Here is a 17,696-nt window from a genome sequence, read left to right on the forward strand (position 1 = left end):
CCACATCTGGAGTACTGCATCCAGGTTGGGGTGCCCTGATCTTAGAAGGAGATCTCCGTACTGAAGCAAGTCCAACAAAGGCTACCAAGTCGATTAGGGGAGTGACAAACCTGACATGCGAGGAGAGGCTGAGAGAAGTGGGCCTGTCCATCTTGGAGAAGGGAAGGCTCAGGGGAGACCTTCTTGCTTTCTACAACTACTTGTTCAGAGGAGACAGAGAAGGTGGACCTAGTCTCTGGAAGTGCCCAGGAGATAGAACATGGGGAGTTCTGATTAAGCAATAGGCTAGAAGAAATAACAAGAACTGGAATGGGTTTCCCAGGAATGTTGTGCAATCTCCATCCAAGGAGGTACTCAAGGCTGGACTGAATGTGACCTTGAGCAACCTGATCTAACAGGATCTGTTCTGAATGGGGGATTGATCTAGGTGACCTCTGGAGGTCCCTTCTCACCTACATTCTGACTGAGTAACTCCCACCTTGCCCTCCCTGACCCCTGCACACCCATGGGCACCCTTGTCCTCGCATCCCCTTTACCACGACACAGCTTTTAGGCATCGTGCTGGGACTGCAGAGAGGCCGCTGAAGGGAGGCTCTCAGCCTCCTCTCTGCCATCCGCAGGGAATCCGTGGCTGCTCTTCCCAGCCCCCGAGCTCGCAGACAGCTCTGGGCAGCTGGTCCATCTCCCGGGTGAGGGCCCTACTGCTGTCCCCGGCTGCCCCTGGTGCTGTACATGCTGCTTCTTGCTGGGGTGGCCTTGCTGGAGGACAGGGAAGTCCAATTCCCAGGAGACAAACTTGTGCCCGTGCAGAGCCCCTGAGCACTCTCAGCCAGGGCGAGAGCCCGAGCGGCGCTGGCGCAGGGCTCAGCCCCGGGGCGGAGCTGGCGGTGGCAGAGAGGAGAGGGAGAGGGAGAGGGAGAGGGAGAGGGAGAGGGAGAGGGAGAGGGAGAGGAGAGGAGAGGAGAGGAGAGGAGAGGAGAGGAGAGGAGACGGAGAAGAGAGGAGGCGGCGCGGCCGGAGCAAAGAGCCGGGACTGGTGCAGGGCAGCGAGGCGCGGGTGGCGGAGCGGCGGGATGCGGCGGTGCCGGGGCGCAGGGCTGGCGGGGCTGGCCGCAGTGCTCCTGGGTGTGTGGGGCTGGTGGTGGTGGATGGGGGCCGGGGCTGTGCCTGGGGTGTTCCCCAGGGAGCCCAGCACCACCTCTTCCCTCTCCTTCTTCAGCGTCTCCTTCCCCCCTCCCCGCCTCTCACCATCCCTCGTCCCCCTTTCCAAACCCTCTGAGTCCTCTCTTCTTGTTCCCACTCTTTCTCTACCACCTCTGTCAGTGCGAGCCCACTTCCATGCACGCCTGCTTTTCCATGCACCCTCTCCTTGCCCTGTGCATTCAGCAGTTCTTATTGCCCTGACTATAGCTCTCTCTCCTTCACTCTAACCACCCGTCTCCCTGTCTCCTCTTCCTCTCTTCATCCATCCATGCACCCATTTTTTGACCCATCTCTCCATGCATCTAGCATCCTTAGCCCCTCTTTTTACTGACACCCCTCTCTCAGCTCTTCCTCTGTTTCCTTCGTATCTGTAGGCACAAGTTTGCCTTCCTGCACCGTGCCATACACTCACTCATGCCACTGTGCATCCAGCATTTATTCGTGTTCGGAATTCAGCCCTCCATCCTTCACTGTAACACACTCAACTCTCCTGTCTCCTCTTCCTCTCTCCATCCATCCATCCATGCACCTGACTTTCATTCTATCTCTGCACACATCGATTTCAAATTCCGTCCCAGACTTCTCCCCTCACTCCACACATCTACACCGGGATCACTCTCCATCCCTGTTGGCACATGTCTCTGTCCATTCCAGTCTGGCTCTGTCTCTCTGCCACTGTTCCTGACTGTTTCTCTGGGAAAAGAGCCATCAGAGCTGGGCAATCGTTGGTGATCTTTGCCCTTTCCCCCTTCTTTCTCGGTAGTGGCAGTGGGCAGAGCCCAGGTGCAGCAGGAGCCGTCGGCAGAGACCACCGAGGGCACCGGCATCGGCATCAGCTGCTCACACCCCAACATACAGACCGGAGACTTCATCCACTGGTACCGTCAGCTCCCGGGCCGAGGCCCTGCATTCCTCGTGAGCGGCACTAAAGGGTCCAAAGAGCTGCAGGACCCTGCGGGGCGGCTGTCGGTGGCTGCTGACCGCCAGTCCAACGCCCTGTGGCTCGCCTGGCCCCGGCACGGGGATGCAGCGGTGTATTACTGCACCTTGGGAGACACGGGGAGAGGAGCCAGGGCTGCAGCCTCGCCCCGCCCGGCCCACCCAGCGCTGGGCCCCAGGGCGGTTCCCCCATCGACTGGCACCGCCACCGCCACCGGCTTCAGCATCAACCGTAGCACTGGCATCACCAGGTCCCCCTTGGAGTCAAAGCCTGGGCTCAGCCCCTCTTCGCATTGATGGCTGCTGTGGATCTGTGCTCCTGAAGGCAGCAACGAGCCACGCTTGGTCAGCGCTACAGAGGGAGAGTGAGATGGTCTGTGCAAGGTGGGGAGGGGAGCAGGGCAGTTCCCACAAGGCTCTCTTGCTTCCCCAGAAAGGGCTCAGACTGTGCTGGGTAACGTGGCATCCTCTGGCCTGTCTGTAAAGGCCTGCCAGCGTTGTCTCAGAAATGCATCACAGAGGGCACAGATTCCCATCCCGCCCATGTCAGGCTGGTTCTCCTCTTGCCTCTGTCCTCCTCTTGCCAAGGATGCTCAGCTGTTTTTGCCTTTCACAAAGGCAAAGTGACAGCTGGAGATCCTTCACGTGAGGACGTGGCACAGGGATTTCATGGTGCCATGGATAAACTAATCTCAAATGCTCCAGAGAGATGCTCAGCTTAGTGGGTGTCTCATCACAGCTTAGCTTGCTGATGATACCAAACTGGGAGGTGCTGTTGACTCTCTCGAGGGACAAGAGGCCTTGCAGAGGGATCTAGATAAATTGGAGCACTGGGCAATCATTAATGGCATGAAATGTAATAAGACTCAATGCCAGATTCTGCCCCTGGGATGGAGTCACACCGGACACAGGTATAAACTGGGAGAGCAGCCCTGCAGAAAGGGATCTGGGGGTGCTGGTTGACAGCAAGCTCAAGAGGAGTCAGCAGTGTGCCCTGGCAGCCAAGAGGGCAAACCGCCTCCTGGGGTGCATCAAACACAGTACAACCAGCCGGTCAAGAGAGGTGCTTATCCCGCTGTATTTAGTGTTGGTGCGGCCTCACCTTGAGTCCTGCGTGCAATGCTGGGCCGCACAATTTAAACTTGAAAGCGTCCAGAGGAGGGCAACAAAGCTGGTGAAAGGGCTGGAAGGCATGTCCTATGAGGAGCGGCTGAGGACTTTGGGTTTGTCTGGTCTGGAGAAAAGGAGGCTGAGGGGTGACCTCACTGCTCTTTACAGCTTCCTGAGGAGGGAGGTGCTGATCTCTTCTCCTTGATATGCAGAGACAGGAAGCGTGGGAATGGTTCAAAGCTGTGTCAGAGGTGGTTCAAATTTGACATTAGGAAGCATTTCTTCACTGAGAGAGTGGTCAACCACTGGCACAGGCTTCCTGGAGAGGTGATCAATGACGCGTGCCTGTCAGTGTTTAAGAGGCATTTTGACAATGCCCTTAATAACATGCTTTATCTTTTGGTCAGCCCTGAAGTGGTCGAGCAGTTGGACTAGATGATTGTTGTAGGTCCCTTCAAGTGAAATTCCTTTCCCTTTTCCTTTTCCTTTTCCTTTTCCTTTTCCTTTTCCTTTTCCTTTTCCTTTTCCTTTTCCTTTTCCTTTTCCTTTTCCTTTTCCTTTTCCTTTTCCTTTTCCTTTTCTTTCTTCCCTTTTTCTCCTTTCCCAGAGATTGCACTTACCTTAATACTAGGGGGAGACACTGCCTGCTTCTCCACTGCAGCTGGGGTCTGGGGCTCTTCAAGTTGCCAGAGAAAATCCTGTCTATCTCCCTGTCACCTGCTCTCATGCTGCACAGCCGGCTCAGTTACATCCTCTTGCTGACTGACGAATGCCAACCGCTTGCTGTCTGTTATGCCTGAGAGTATTCTGTGGTGTTACAGTTGTTGGCAACCGCTGTATCAGGAAGTGCTCTGGAAATAGCACTCTCTCAAATGTGTGGAGGACTTAAGTTTTGCTCTTCTGCTCCTTTACAGGGCTTTTGGTAAGGCAGGGATGGACTATGTGGAAAAAATGTATCTGGTGCCTGCCAATTAGCTGGAGCAGCTATGGGTGCTGCCATTAGCCGGGGAAGACATGAGGGCTGATACAGTCTAGTCTTTGGGTGCTGACATGAGGAACATTCTCCAGCAACCAGGTTTGGTGGCCTACGAGAAAGCTAAGGGGTGTATGGCCACTCTTCAAAAGTACTTGTCAAGCTCATCTTGAATGCAAAACATCCCAGCTAATGCTATGGGCTGTGTTTTGGCTTCCTGAATCACTGTCTCTTCATTTCCTGCTTTATGCCAGGCACATTCCCCAGTGAAGGCATCTTTTGCGTGACAGGAAGGGAGGGCCAAGCATTTCTGGAGCAAAACATGTCAGTGTGGGCAGAGGACTCAGCTCACATGCTGGAGGAGTCCAGTAAAGGCCAATTATGTCCATCTGGGTCACTCCTTTGGGGCTTTTTGTGGCCCTGTTGGCAAGAAGTGGCTCAGCGCCTGGGTTTGACCCTGTGCCGCCTAATCATGATCCCAGGAAAATTCTGGTGGCCTGTTTTGCCTCCTCCTTTTCTGCACCAGGGAGAGGGGTGTGGACCCCATGTCTGGGGCCTTGTCCTTCCCCAGAATGCTCTAACCCTGCCGCGCTTGTCCCCAGATGTCCACAGCAGAGTGCACAGTTGATTGTGTTCCTTCGTGTGTTCTTGTCTTGTGTGCACTTGTATGCAGCTGGGTTAGTGTGAATGCACATGGGTGCAAAAATTTGTGCCTGATTCCATGTTGATGTGCATGAGTGTGTGTGTGTGTGTGTGTGTGTGTGTGTGTCCCCGTTCTCATGAGGGATTGTTCTGCTCATGGCAGTGGCACTCTCCACTGCTCTGTCAATAAACTCCACAGAGCAGCCAGAGTCAGAAGGAGCCCGAGTGCAGCTGAACCTAACAGAACAAACCTAGCAGAGAATTGTCCTCAGCACAGGCACTGCAATGCAACCTTCTGTATCTTCAGTCCTCCTTTTTCTACTCCTCCAAAGGTCACACTCTGCTGCTGCCAATTCCAGGCCCCAACAAGGACTGTTTCACACCAGTTTGGATCCTTAGTTTAATTCAGTGTAAACAATATTGGGAATGCCTCAGCATGGCTGGCAGTCCCCCCTCCCTGCTTCTCTAGGCCAGGACACTGCTCTCCGCAGATCTAGGGAGTTCAAAAGGATGGGGTTTGCTTTGTGGGCAAGGAGAAAGGCTGAGAAATCCTGCCAACCTCATTCAGGCTATGCCCGAGTGGATCTGCTTCCAGTGCAGTGTCAGTGCTGTCTGGTGTGAGACACGGCCCCGCCTCGTGTCCAAGTCAATGTCAGCTGTACCTGTGCAGCCCATCAGCCTGGTGCTGTGTCAGGCAGGGGCTGAGACCTTGGACCGAACAGGTACTGAACTAAAGGAACATGGCATAGGGAAAAGACTGAAGCGCTCAGCGGATATTTGTCCTCAGTTTTTACTGATATGGCTTCTCCTCAGGCCCATCACATACCTGAGCATCCCAGTAGACTCTCTGGGAATGAAGCAGCACGCACAGTAGAAGAAAGAATTAAGGAGCTCTTACTACCAGTTGGACATACGTAAGTCCATGGGACCAGCTGGGATACAGCCAAGGGTGTTAAAGGAGCTGGCTGGTCAGTCTCCACTCAGTCCCTGAAAAGAAGCTCTCAGAAGCCTTTTCTAAACTCATGAAAGACAATAAAGCGCCTGGGAGCAGCTCACATGGGTTTACTGGGGGCAAATCATGCCTGACTGACCTCATTGCTTTCTCTGAGGAAGTGAGCGGCACTGCAGAGTGGGTGTGGTACGCCTTGAGTTTAGCAAGACTTTTGACACTCTCTCCTATAGTACCCTGCTCACCAAACAGGTGAGATATGGCTGGATAGGTGGACAAGAAGGGGACATGAAAATCAGCTGGCCTGCTGAGCTCAGGGCGTTGTGACCAGTGGCGCAAAGTCCAGCTGCAGCCAATAACCACAGTGGGAACTCTCAGGGGTCAATACTGGGACCAATAGTGTTTAATATTTTCATTAGTGACCTGAATGGTGGGGAGGAGTGCACTCTCAGCAAGTTTGCAGAGGACCCCTAATTGTGGGGAGTCGCCAGTACAATATAGGGCAGGGCTGCTAGTCAGAGGGATCTGGGCAGGTTGGGGGAATGGGCTGACCAGAACCACAAAAAGTTCAACAAGAGCAAGCATGAACCACCCCATGCACCAGCAGAGGCTGGGGGCTGGCTGCCTCGGAAGCAGCTCAGCAGAAAAAGATGTGAGGTCCTAGTGGGCACCCAGCTGAACGCGAGCCAGCAGTGTGCCCTTGCAGCAAAGAAGGTCCACTGCATCCTGTGCTGTATTACCCAGAGTGTAGCCAGCAAGTCCAGGGAAGTGATCTTGCTCCTCTGTTTGGGACTTGTGAGACTGTATCTGGAGCAGTGCAGCCAGTTTGGGGCTCCCCAGTCCAGGAAGGCTATTGATCAACAGGCGTGAGTCCTGTGGAGGCCACCAAGACGGTCAGGTAGCCAGATTCATGATGTGCAAGGAAGGGTTGTGAGAGCTGGGCCTGCTCACCTTGAAGAACGGAAGGCTAAGGGAAGACATACTTGCTGCCTACTACCACTTCACTGGAGGATACAGAGAAGATTGAGCAAGACTCTGGAGATAAACTATGATTAGAGTAGGGCCGATGGACGCAAGTGTAATAATGGGTAATTGTGATTAGATACCAGGGAAAAAACTCTTTCCGTGAAGGTGGTCAAGCACTGGAGTACTTTGTACGGAGAGGTTATGGGTTCTCTGTCATTGGAAGTGTTCAGAACTTGCCTGGACTCGGCCTTGAGTAACCTGATCTATTGAGAACCTCTCTGAACACAGGGTTGGGCTAGGTGGCTGCTGGAGGCCCCTTCTCCAGTCTCTTACCCCTCAGAGTGTTTCTCAGATGACCTCTGGCAGGAACAGCTCAGCAGTCGTGGGGCAACCGGCACAGTCACCACATCTCATCCTCGGTGGGATGTCTGTGACAGATCACTGTTTCAATACAATTCCCAGTTTGCCCCTTGATGTCGTAATGAGATCACTCATGACGTCAAAAGTGAGTGGAGGGAATTGCACACCCACCCACACAGGCTCATCCAAAAAGATGTATACAGGCACCCCCTCATGGGTGCACACGCATGCACCCCTGTACGCACACAGAGGTATGCGTACTCACAGGCATGCACACACACATGGTCCCACCCACATGGGCACAACCACACATGTGAGTTTGCATGCACCCAAAGGGCAAATTATATGTGTGCACACACAGAGGTGTGTGTACACGTTTCCAAAGGAGTCCATGTGCAGACACATGCACAGTCACTCGATCAGACCAATGTGCATGCACTGATACTCAAACGCAAATGCTTACACGTGGGTGCTCCTGCACGCATACATTTGCATAGATATATGTACAGTTCTGTACACAAATGATAATACATAAAAGCACACATGCACACACACCTATGCCCACACACTTACGTATATGCAGATCAATGCCACACATCTGCATAGTCACCTCCATGAAGGCACGTGCATGTGCTAAAACACATAGGCACTCATGAACAGGTGAGCCCAAACACACACACACACACACACACACACACACACACTACTTGTACACAGTCATGCTTGCATGTGCATTACCCCAGGCACACAGATGTACATGTGACTGCACACGAGTACAGCCAGATGAACATGTGTGTGACCATGAATATGCACACACAACACTGAGAATGAGGGTGTCAGACACCAGCTCTCAGCCTCTTGGGATGATTCTAGCAAGTCCTTCAGACCCTACAGTTAAGGCAACGAATCAGGTGCTGGCCAGCCCCATCAGCTTTAGTGAGCTCAAGGGTTTAACAGTGGTTCACTCAGCTGTTTTCCCACCAACAGAGAGAAACGATAGCAGAGTCCAAGCTGTCATGGCCTTTGCAGACATTGAACATGTCCAAGTCCCAAGTCTGTGTGTGAAGGATGATTTAAAAACTCCAGAATATCCGTATTGCTCTAGGCCCCCCAAATGCCCATTTTACAGCCTTAGCAGCTCCTGCCTGTCTTAGTGATCTCCTCAAGGGTCTAGGACCAGCCCGCGCCCCTGCAAAGGGAGCAGCAGTAACACAATCATGTGACAGCAGAGGGTTGTGTGCCTGGGACAAGCCAGACTCCCCTTGGGCTACGGATGCTGAGGCTGGGACATCAGAGGTGATTCGTAGTAGTGAAGCTTTCTCTAGACTCACTTTAGGGTAAATACTCTCTCTTCAGAAGGCAGAGAAATGCAGAAGTGACATTAATTTACAGAGCAGCTGAAAAAAATGGTTTGGCTACCCTGTGAATGTTCATGTATTCTTTTTTGTTGTTGTTTTCCTGGCTTTAGTTGATGAGCTGGCCTTTTTTCCCCTTGTGTTTGGCATGCAGGTGCAGGTGGTGTAATTGCCTGTAGCAAGTGGGAGCTGCCTGCAGCCTCCTCTGTTACCATGAGCAGGCTGAGTTTACCCTGTGGCCAAAGTTCTTACCTACAAAACAGTTTCTGCACAACATATTATAAGGGTAAAGACTGTGTATTGGGTTTACGGGGCAAGGTTTTGGTCAGGGGGGGCCTTCAGGAATGGCTTCTGTGAGAAGACACCAGAAGCTGCCCCCACGTCAGACAGAGCCAGTAACAGCCGGCTCCAAGACGGACCTGCCGCTGGCCAAAGCTGACCCAATCAGCAACGTTGGTAGCGCCTCTGTGACAACATATTTAAGAAAGGGTAAAAAATGTGAGGAGTGAGAAAATGTGAGAGGAACAACTCTGCAGACACCAGGGTCAGTGAAGAAGGAGGGGGAGGAGGTGCTCCAGGTGCCAGAGCAGAGATTCCCCTGCAGCCTGTGGTGAAGACCATGGTGATGCAAGTTGTCTCCCTGCAGCCCATGGAGGACCATGGCAGAGTAGCTATCTACACTGCAGCACATGGAGGACCTCATGATGGAGCAGGTGGACATGTCCTGAAGGAAGCTGCAGCCCATGGAGGACCCGTACTGGAGCAGGCTCCTGGCAGGAACTGTGGCCCATGGGGAGGAGCCCACACTGGAGCAGTTTTTCCGGCAGGAGCTGTGGCCCATGGGTGACTTCCACTGGAGCAGTCTGTTCCTGAAGGACTGTACCCCACAGGTACACTCTTGAAGAAATGCAGCCTGGGGGAAGGACCTATGTTGGAGAAGTTCATGAACGACTGTATCCCATGGGCGGGACCCCATGCTGGAGCAGGGGAAGAGCATGAGCAGGAAGGAGCAGCAGAGATGAAGCATTATGAATGCATTATGAATCTCTGTGTCCTTACCTTCACCCATGAGTTTTTCTTCGTGTTTTCTCTCCTTCTCTTGTTGATGGAGGAGGAGTGATATGTGGCTTGGTGGACACTTGGCAGCAAGCCGAGGTCAACCCACCACAGGCAGTTTAAACAAACATTAGTGGTGAGAGTACGTGTAGAATAGCAGTGGTTCTGAGACATGCTTCCTTAGCCATAATGCCCTCTCGGTGGAGGACATTGGTGTGGGGATTTCCATTCTTCCACTTGTATACTTTTGTCGAGACATTTGGATTTTCATGCAGGAAATAGGATATGAGATCGTAGTGGCTGCCAAGAGACATTTCCACTGGTCAGAAGGGATGAGATTTACACATAAAAGAATCCTCTCCCCCTAGAATGGCAGACAATTCCTGAGCACAAATTCTCTGGGGGGACCAATGAAGCAGTCAAGAGCTCTGAGCCCGCCTGCAGCTCTCTTGGGAAGTGCACCTGGTACCCTCGTCCTTGCTGATCTTCACGTTCTCCTACATGCTCTGTATCAGAGCCATTTGATCTCCCTCAGAAATACACCGTTTCACTGTCCCCATGTCTGTGCTGACTGCCCTCAGCTCCCACACGCTTAGCTCCAATTTCCACAGTCAGCAGCTACTCCTCGTACTAGCATGTCCCTGTTACTCCTGCCCATGCCTGCTGGCCATGGCCCCTAGATTGGGCAGTGGAGGGGAGAGGAAGGTGGAGTAGAAGCCGTGGGCGTTCCCAAAGGCTGTTTCCTGCATTACCACTCCTGCTATTCTGCAGAGCAAAGCATCTCCAGGACCCCCACACCCACTGCCCACCATCCCAGCACAGCTCCGGCCATAACAAGAGGAACGCCCTTCCTCAAGAGCTCATGGGGCTGCTGACCCCTCCGGGCCTCCTGCCTTTCTGGGCATTTGTGGGCAGAGACACAGCAAGGCAAGGCCTCATGGTCAGTGGCTGAGAGCAGCCAGGGCTGTCTTCCTCAGCTCCAAGGGACAGTACCCAAAAGAGGCACCCCTGCATGGTGCCCCAACCTCCCATTCCTCTGTGAATGGAGAAGGGTCTCCTTGTGCCCTCACCCCCTTCCACCCCAGAGCAACACCTTTCTCCTTTGGCAGCTTGGGGAGTGTCCACGGAGGGAAGGACCACATGGAGGCCAGGCTTGAATGCAGCAGAACTTTAATGAGACGAAAGAGGGAAGGGAAGTCACTCCAAGTGGAAGTCAGCAGTGCAGGGAGCACCGAGGGCAGCAGAGAGTCTGCGCTCCATGGCTGTGGCATAGTTCCTGCATGATGTTTGTCTGCCTGCCCCACAAAGGGGGAGAAGCCAAATGGCCCCCACCAGGCTGGCCTTGGGAGGACTTTGCAGCCCAGGGGAACCAAAGCAAACAATGAAAAGGGAGAGAAAGACAAGGTCAGTCAGCTATCCTGCAAACAACATCCAAAAGATCCATCCGCTGCCCAGCACCATGTTCTGAGTTCCTCAAGATGTCTCCGTGGGGCTTTCCCAACGTCTTGATCAGAGGAGGCACCTTCTGCCACAGTAGCGGCTGGAAATGCCAGAGAGGTCAAAGCTCCCAGAGGTGATGGGCACTCCCTCAGAGCTGAGGATGCTGCCAACAGCAGCGGAGGTGGAGGAGCCCACAACGGTGTTCTGTGGGAAGGAGCTGAGGATGGGGCCGGGCAGGGTCACCACCACGGAGGAGGGCTCGATGACGACAGTGGAGTTCTGGCACTGCCTGACACAGGGCTCATTGCAGCTGTTGGCCAGCGGGGTCGGGCCGCAGGGCTGGCAGGGCTGGCACTGGCTGTAGCAGGACATGTCTCGGTTCCAGAGGTGCACCTGGGAGAGAAGGCAGAGAGGAAGCAGAGCACAGGCGTGGGTGAGGAGCAGCCTGGTTACCCTGTCCCAAAGGAGCCAAGGCCACCAGTGAGTGGGAAGTTGGAGGCTGTGCCAGGAACCACACAGTCTTCATTGCCTCATCTGGCTAGGGTCCTGCAAAGAGCCGCCTGACCCAAGGAAGCTCTCTCCTACTGCATAAACCAAAAGCCACCAAAGGCATGTCCCAGCCTTTCTCTAAGCTGACCTTCTCCCCGCTTCCCTCTGTCATGACAAGGCGCTCCAAGCCCCAACATATGACAAAGCCAGCATCAGCTGAGATGTCCCTCAAGTGGAGATCTCCCTTTGGAAGAGGAGGAGAAGGGGTTTCAAGACTCACCTGGTTCCCAAGGAGAAGGAGGCAAGAGAAGTGGATGAGAGAGCAGGGACTTGGGCTGCCTTTTATACTGGTCCTTCATCGCCGCAAGACCAGAGGCACCCTTTGCAGAGGTACCAATTTTCTGACAAGCTCATCTTGAATGCAAACCATCGCAGCTAATGATATGGGCTGTGCTTTCATTTCCTGCACCGCTGCCTTTTCATTTCCAGGTTTGGGCCATGCCCATGCCCCAGTGAAGGCTTCTTGTGAGCTCTGGGATGAAAGGCCCCAGGATTTCTCAGGCAGGAATGCAGCAGTGCGGGCAGAAGCCTCAGCTCAAGTGCTGGATGGGTCCAGAGCAGGCAATTGACATCAGCCTGGATCACTCCGGTGGGGCTGTTTCACGTGCCATTCTCAGGAAGAAGCTCCAGCAATCCTCAGCTGGATGCCATGGGCTCCTGTGCATGAGGACGTACACTATCCTTCTCTTTCCCTCCCTCCTCAGCTCACCCCGATGGTCCCTTGTGGTTGCCTCCCCAGATGTGTGCATTGTGCTGCTAGCTTTTGACCCCATCCTGCCTAACACTGCCCTCAGGAAAAATTTCTGGCCGGTTTTGACTCATCCCCTCTCTGTGCAGTCTGTGAGTACACAAACAATGCCATGGGCATGCCTGGGGCCTTCTCCTTCCCCAGAATGCTCTAGCCCCGCTGCGGTTGTCCCCAGCTGTCCTCGGCAGAGTCCACAGTTGGTTGTGTTCCTATGTATGTTCGCGTCCTTTGTGCCCTTGTGAGCAGCTGGGTTTGTATGAATGCATGCCAGTGCAAGAATATGTTCATGATTCCACGTCGATGTACATGAGCTTATGTGTGTGCTTTGTGTCCCTCCTCAGAAATAGACTGTGTTGCTCATGGCAGGGACACTCTCCACTGCTCTGTTCATGAGAACTGCAGAGCAGCAGGTTCCCCACGTAAGAAGGAGCCCAAGTGCAGCTGAATGGTGATGGCACCAGCCTGCTAGAGATCTGTCCAGGAAAGAGGCACTGAAATGCAGCCCCTGCCTCCTGAACTCTCCTTCATCTGCCCCTCCAAAGCTCACACTCTGCTGCTGCTGATTCCAAGCCCCAACAAGGACCATTTCACACCGCTTTGCACCCTTAGTTTAATTCAGTTGAACAACATTGGGAATGCCTCAGCGAGGCTGGCAGTTCCCAATCCGTGCCTCTCCAGGCCAGGACACAGCTGCTAGAGAGTTCAAAAGGATGGGGTTTGCTTTATGGACCTGGAGAAAGGCTGAGGATTCCTGCCCACCTTGTGCAGGCCGTGTCTGAATGGAACTGCTTCCAGTGAAGTGTTGGTGCTTTCTGGGGTGGGACGCAGCCCTCCGTCGTGTCCAAGCCAATGCCAATTGTACTTGTACAGCTCATCGACCTGGTGTTGTGTCAGACAGGGGCTGAGACCTTGGACCAAACAGGTACTGATTTAAAGGAACACAGAGCCTGATGTCGCTGTGCTCTGAGTGGAAGGAGAGAAACACTGTGTGTTGCACAGGGAGAGGCAAAGAGCTGATGACTGCTTTGATGTTCAGCCCTGTCATGGTTTAACCCCAGCCGGCATGTAAGCACCATGCAGCCGCTCACTCACTCCTCCCCACCCGGTGGGATGCGGGAGAGAATCGAAAAGAAGTAAAACTCGTGGGTTGAGATAAAGACAGTCTAATAGGACGGAGAGGAAGGAAAATAATAATAATGATAACAATAATAATAATACGACAGTCATAATAATACATGAATTAGAATCTACAAAACAAGTGATGCACAATGCAATTGCTCAGCACTCGCCAACCAATGCCCATTTAGTTCCCAAGCAGCAATCCACCCCTCCCGGCCAGCTCCCCCCAGTTTATATACTGGGCATGATGTCATATGGTACGGAATATTCCTTTGGCCAGTTTGGGTCAGCTGTCCTGGCTGTGTCCCCTCCCAGCTTCTTGTGCCCCTCCAGCCCTCTTGCTGGCTGGGCACGAGAAGCTGAAAAATCCTTGACTTCGTAGAAACACTACTTAGCAACAACTAAAACCATTGGTGTGTTAGCCCCATTATTTTCCTACTAAATCCAAAACACAGCACTATACCAGCTACTAAGAGTAAAATTAACTCTATCCCAGCCAAAACCAGGACAGTGTCCACCCCTTATTCTATACCATTTCCATCATGCTCACATCCCACACTTTCCAATACATCCCAATTAATCACCATCACCTTTCCTGTCCTTTGATATATATATACACACACAGCTATCATTCCCTTAGTCTGTGGGCCATCCCTATAAAATGTCTGTTGAGTTCATTCAGTCCATGACTTTGGGCTCCATCTGTCATAACAGTCTGTCGGGGCAGGAGGGATGGTGTGAAGTCCGCTCAGTCGGCAGAGCGGGATCGGGCTTCAGTGCAGTGCGGCGCGGCGGGTGGGTGACATTGGGCGCAGCAGGAGGATGGTGTGTAGTGTTGGATTGTAGCATGCTGAAGTCAATTCTGGTTCTGTCACTACTGCACTTCACTTGGTTTTATCAAATTTCATTCTTCGTTAATCTAAGTGATTCTCACTGTAGTACCATTGATATAGCATGTAACAATTACAGTAATAATGACATACAGTGGCAGGATTATATAGCAATCAACATCATACAATTTAATTTATTGGCTATTCTCACCTAATGTCAAATCCCCTTGAGGCACACATCAGACTTTCCCATCCTTCCACATCACCCACCAAGTGCACCCAGGTCCCTGAGCAAAAGCAATCCCACAAATGAGTTTGCCTTTGCCTGAGGCAGGAGTAACCCAGACTGTCTTCCCTAGCATATTGTTTATATGCACTGCAGGGACTTTATCCTCTTCTACAGTACGTAAAAGTTCGGGTTGGGCAGGGCCAGCCCGATTCGCAGAGCCTCTAGTGTTGACTAACCAGGTGGCCTTTGCTAAATGTGTATCCCAATGTTTGAAGGTCCCACCCCCCATTGCTCTCAATGTAGTCTTTAACAATCCATTGTATCGTTCAATTTTTCCGGGGGCTGGTGCATGACAGGGGATGTGATATACCCACTCAGTGCCATGTCTTTGGCCCAGGTGTCTATGAGGTTGTTTCAGAAATGAGTCCCGTTGTCTGACTCAGTTCTTTCTGGAGTGCCATGTCACCATAAGACTTGCTTCTCAAGGCCCAGGATAGTGTTCCGGGCAGTGGCATGGGGCACGGGATATGTTTCCAGCCAGCCAGTGGTTGCTTCCACCATTGTAAGCACATGGCGCTTGCCTTGGCGCGTTTGTGGGAGTGTGATATAGTCAATCTGCCAGGCCTCCCCATATTTATATTTCAGCCAGCGTCCTCCATACCAAAGGGGCTTTAACTGCTTGGCTTGCTTAATTGCAGCACATGTTTCACATTCATGGATAACCTGTGCATCCATGGTCAGGTCCACCCCGCGATCACGAGCCCATCTATATGTTGCATCTCTTCCCTGATGGCCTGAGGTGTCATGGGCCCACCGAGCCATAAATAATTCACCCTTATGCTGCCAGTCCAGATCTACCTGAGCCACTTCAATCTTAGCAGCCTTGTCTACCTGTTGGTTGTTTTGATGTTCTTCAGTGGCCCGACTCTTAGGTACACGAGCGTCTACATGATGTACTTTCACAACCAGCTTCTCTAGCTGGGCAGCAATATCTTGCCACAATGCAGCAGCCCAGATGGGTTTACCTCTGCGCTGCCAGTTACTCCGCTTCCATTGCTGCAACCACCCCCACAGAGCATTTGCCACCATCCGTGAGTCAGTATACAGGTAAAGTATTGGCCATTTTCCTCGTTCAGCAATGTCTAAAGCCACCTGGATGGCTTTCACCTCTGCAAACTGACTCGATTCACCTTCTCCTTCCGCAGTTTCTGCAACTTGCTGTGTAGGACTCCATACAGCCGCCTTCCACCTTCGACGCTTTCCTACAATGCGACAGGACCCATCAGTGAACAGGGCATATTGCCTCTCGTTTTCTGGCAATTTATTATACAGTGGGGCCTCTTCAGTACGCGTTACCTCCTCCTCTGGCAACATTCCAAAATCTTTGCCTTCTGGCCAGTCCGTGATCACTTCTAGAATTCCCAGACGACTGGGGTGTCCTGTTTGAGCCTGTTGTGTGATCCATGCGACCCACTTACTCCATGTAGCATCAGCTGCATGATGTGTAGAAGGGACCTTCCCTTTGAACACCCAGCCCAGCACCGGCAGTCGGGGTGCTAATAGGAGCTGTGTTTCAGAACCAGCCACTTCTGAGGCAGCTCAAACTCCTTCATATGCTGCTAATATCTCCTTTTCACTTGGAGTATGGCGGGCCTCAGATCCTCCATATCCCCGACTCCAAAACCCTGGAGGTCGACCTCGGATCTCCCCAGGCGCTTTCTGCCAGAGACTCCGGGTAGGGCCATTCTCTCCGGCTGCGGTGTAGAGCACATTTTTAACATCTGGTCCTGCCCGGACTGGCCCAAGGGCTACTGCATGAACAATCTCCTGTTTAATTTGTTCAACGGCTTGTTGTTGCTCAGGGCCTCATTTAAAATCATTCCTCTTCCGGGTCACTCGATAGAGAGGGCTTACAATCAAACTGCAGTTTGGAATCTGCATTCTCCAAAACCCTACAACACCTAAGCAAGCTTGCATTTCCTGTTTACTAGTTGGTGGAGACATAGCTGCTGTTTTGTTGATCACATCCGTTGGGATCTGACGACGTCCATCTTGCCATTCTATTCCTGAAAACTGAATCTCCTGTGCGGGTCCCTTCACCTTACTTTGTTTTATGGCAAAACCTGCTTTCAGAAGGATTTGGATTATTCTCTCCCCTTTCTCAAAAACTTCTTCTGCTGTGTTGCCCCATACGATGATGTCATCAATGCAGTGCAGGTGTTCTGGAGCTTCACCCTTTTCCAGTGCAGTCTGGATTAGTCCATGGCAACTGGTGGGGCTGTGCTTCCACCCCTGGGGCAGTCGATTCCAGGTGTACTGGATGCCCCTCCAAGTGAAAGCAAACTGTGGCCGGCACACTGCTGCCAAAGGCTTTGAGAAAAAGGCATTAGCGATATCAGTCGTGGCATACCACTTGACTGCCTTTGACTCCAGTTCGTATTGAAGTCCTAGCGTGTCTGGCACGGCAGCACTCAGTGGCGGCGTGACTTCATTCAGGCCACGATAGTCTACTGTTAGTCTCCACTCTCCACGAGATTTTCACACCGGCCGTATGGGGCTGTTAAAGGGTGAGCGAGTCCTGCTGATCGCTCCTTGGCTCTCCAGTCGACGAATCAGCTTACGGATGGGAATCAGGGAGTCTCGGTTGGTGCGATATTGCCGCCAGTGCACTGTTGCAGTAGCGACTGGCACCTGTTGTTCTTCGACCCTCAGCCACCCCACAACCAAAGGGTCCTTAGAGAGACTGGGCAAGGTGGACAACTGTTCAATTTCCTCCATCTCCAAGGTAGCTATGCCAAAGGCCCACCGGTACCCCTTTGGGTCCTTGAAATACCCTCTCCTAAAATAATCTATGCCAAGAACGCATGGAGCATCTGGGCCAGTCACAATGGAGTGTTTGTGCCACTCACTCCCAGTTAGGCTTACTTCAGCCTCCAATACAGTTAGCTGTTGGGATGCCCTGTCACACCAGAAATACAGATGGGTTCTACCCCTTTCTAACTTGATGACATTAGAGTACACTGTGCACTGGTGTCTACTAGAGCTTTTTACTCTTGTGGGTCTGATGTGCCAGGCCATTGGATCCACAGAGTCCAGCAAACCCGGTTGTCCCTCTCCTCCGCCTGGCTGGAGGCAGGGCCCCTCTAGTTCTGGTCAGAGTATTTGTTACTCACTTCTTGTAAAAATGAATTAGAAGTCCCTTCACGAGGATCAGAAGTAAGATCAGCC

General features: G+C 52.5%; 2 protein-coding genes across 2 annotated transcripts; one reads left to right on the forward strand and one right to left on the reverse strand.

Annotated features, from left to right (window-relative positions):
• Positions 1–1,073: 1,073 nt before the first annotated feature.
• Positions 1,074–7,039, forward strand: LOC127026636 (uncharacterized). The gene is made up of 5 exons (XM_050911987.1): positions 1,074–1,125; positions 1,967–2,252; positions 4,618–4,717; positions 5,681–5,781; positions 6,919–7,039. Exons 1-5 carry the CDS (start codon positions 1,074–1,076, stop codon positions 7,037–7,039), a joined length of 660 nt encoding a protein of 219 aa, XP_050767944.1.
• Positions 7,040–11,062: 4,023 nt separating this feature from the next.
• LOC127026637 (feather keratin Cos2-3-like) lies at positions 11,063–11,841 on the reverse strand. Its single transcript, XM_050911988.1, has 2 exons — positions 11,763–11,841; positions 11,063–11,367 (listed from the first exon to the last, which is right to left on the reverse strand). Exons 1-2 carry the CDS (start codon positions 11,839–11,841, stop codon positions 11,063–11,065), a joined length of 384 nt encoding a protein of 127 aa, XP_050767945.1.
• Positions 11,842–17,696: the final 5,855 nt, after the last annotated feature.

The sequence above is a fragment of the Gymnogyps californianus genome, chromosome 28, assembly GCF_018139145.2.
Source record: "Gymnogyps californianus isolate 813 chromosome 28, ASM1813914v2, whole genome shotgun sequence".
In the NCBI taxonomy this organism is placed as follows: domain Eukaryota; kingdom Metazoa; phylum Chordata; class Aves; order Accipitriformes; family Cathartidae; genus Gymnogyps; species Gymnogyps californianus.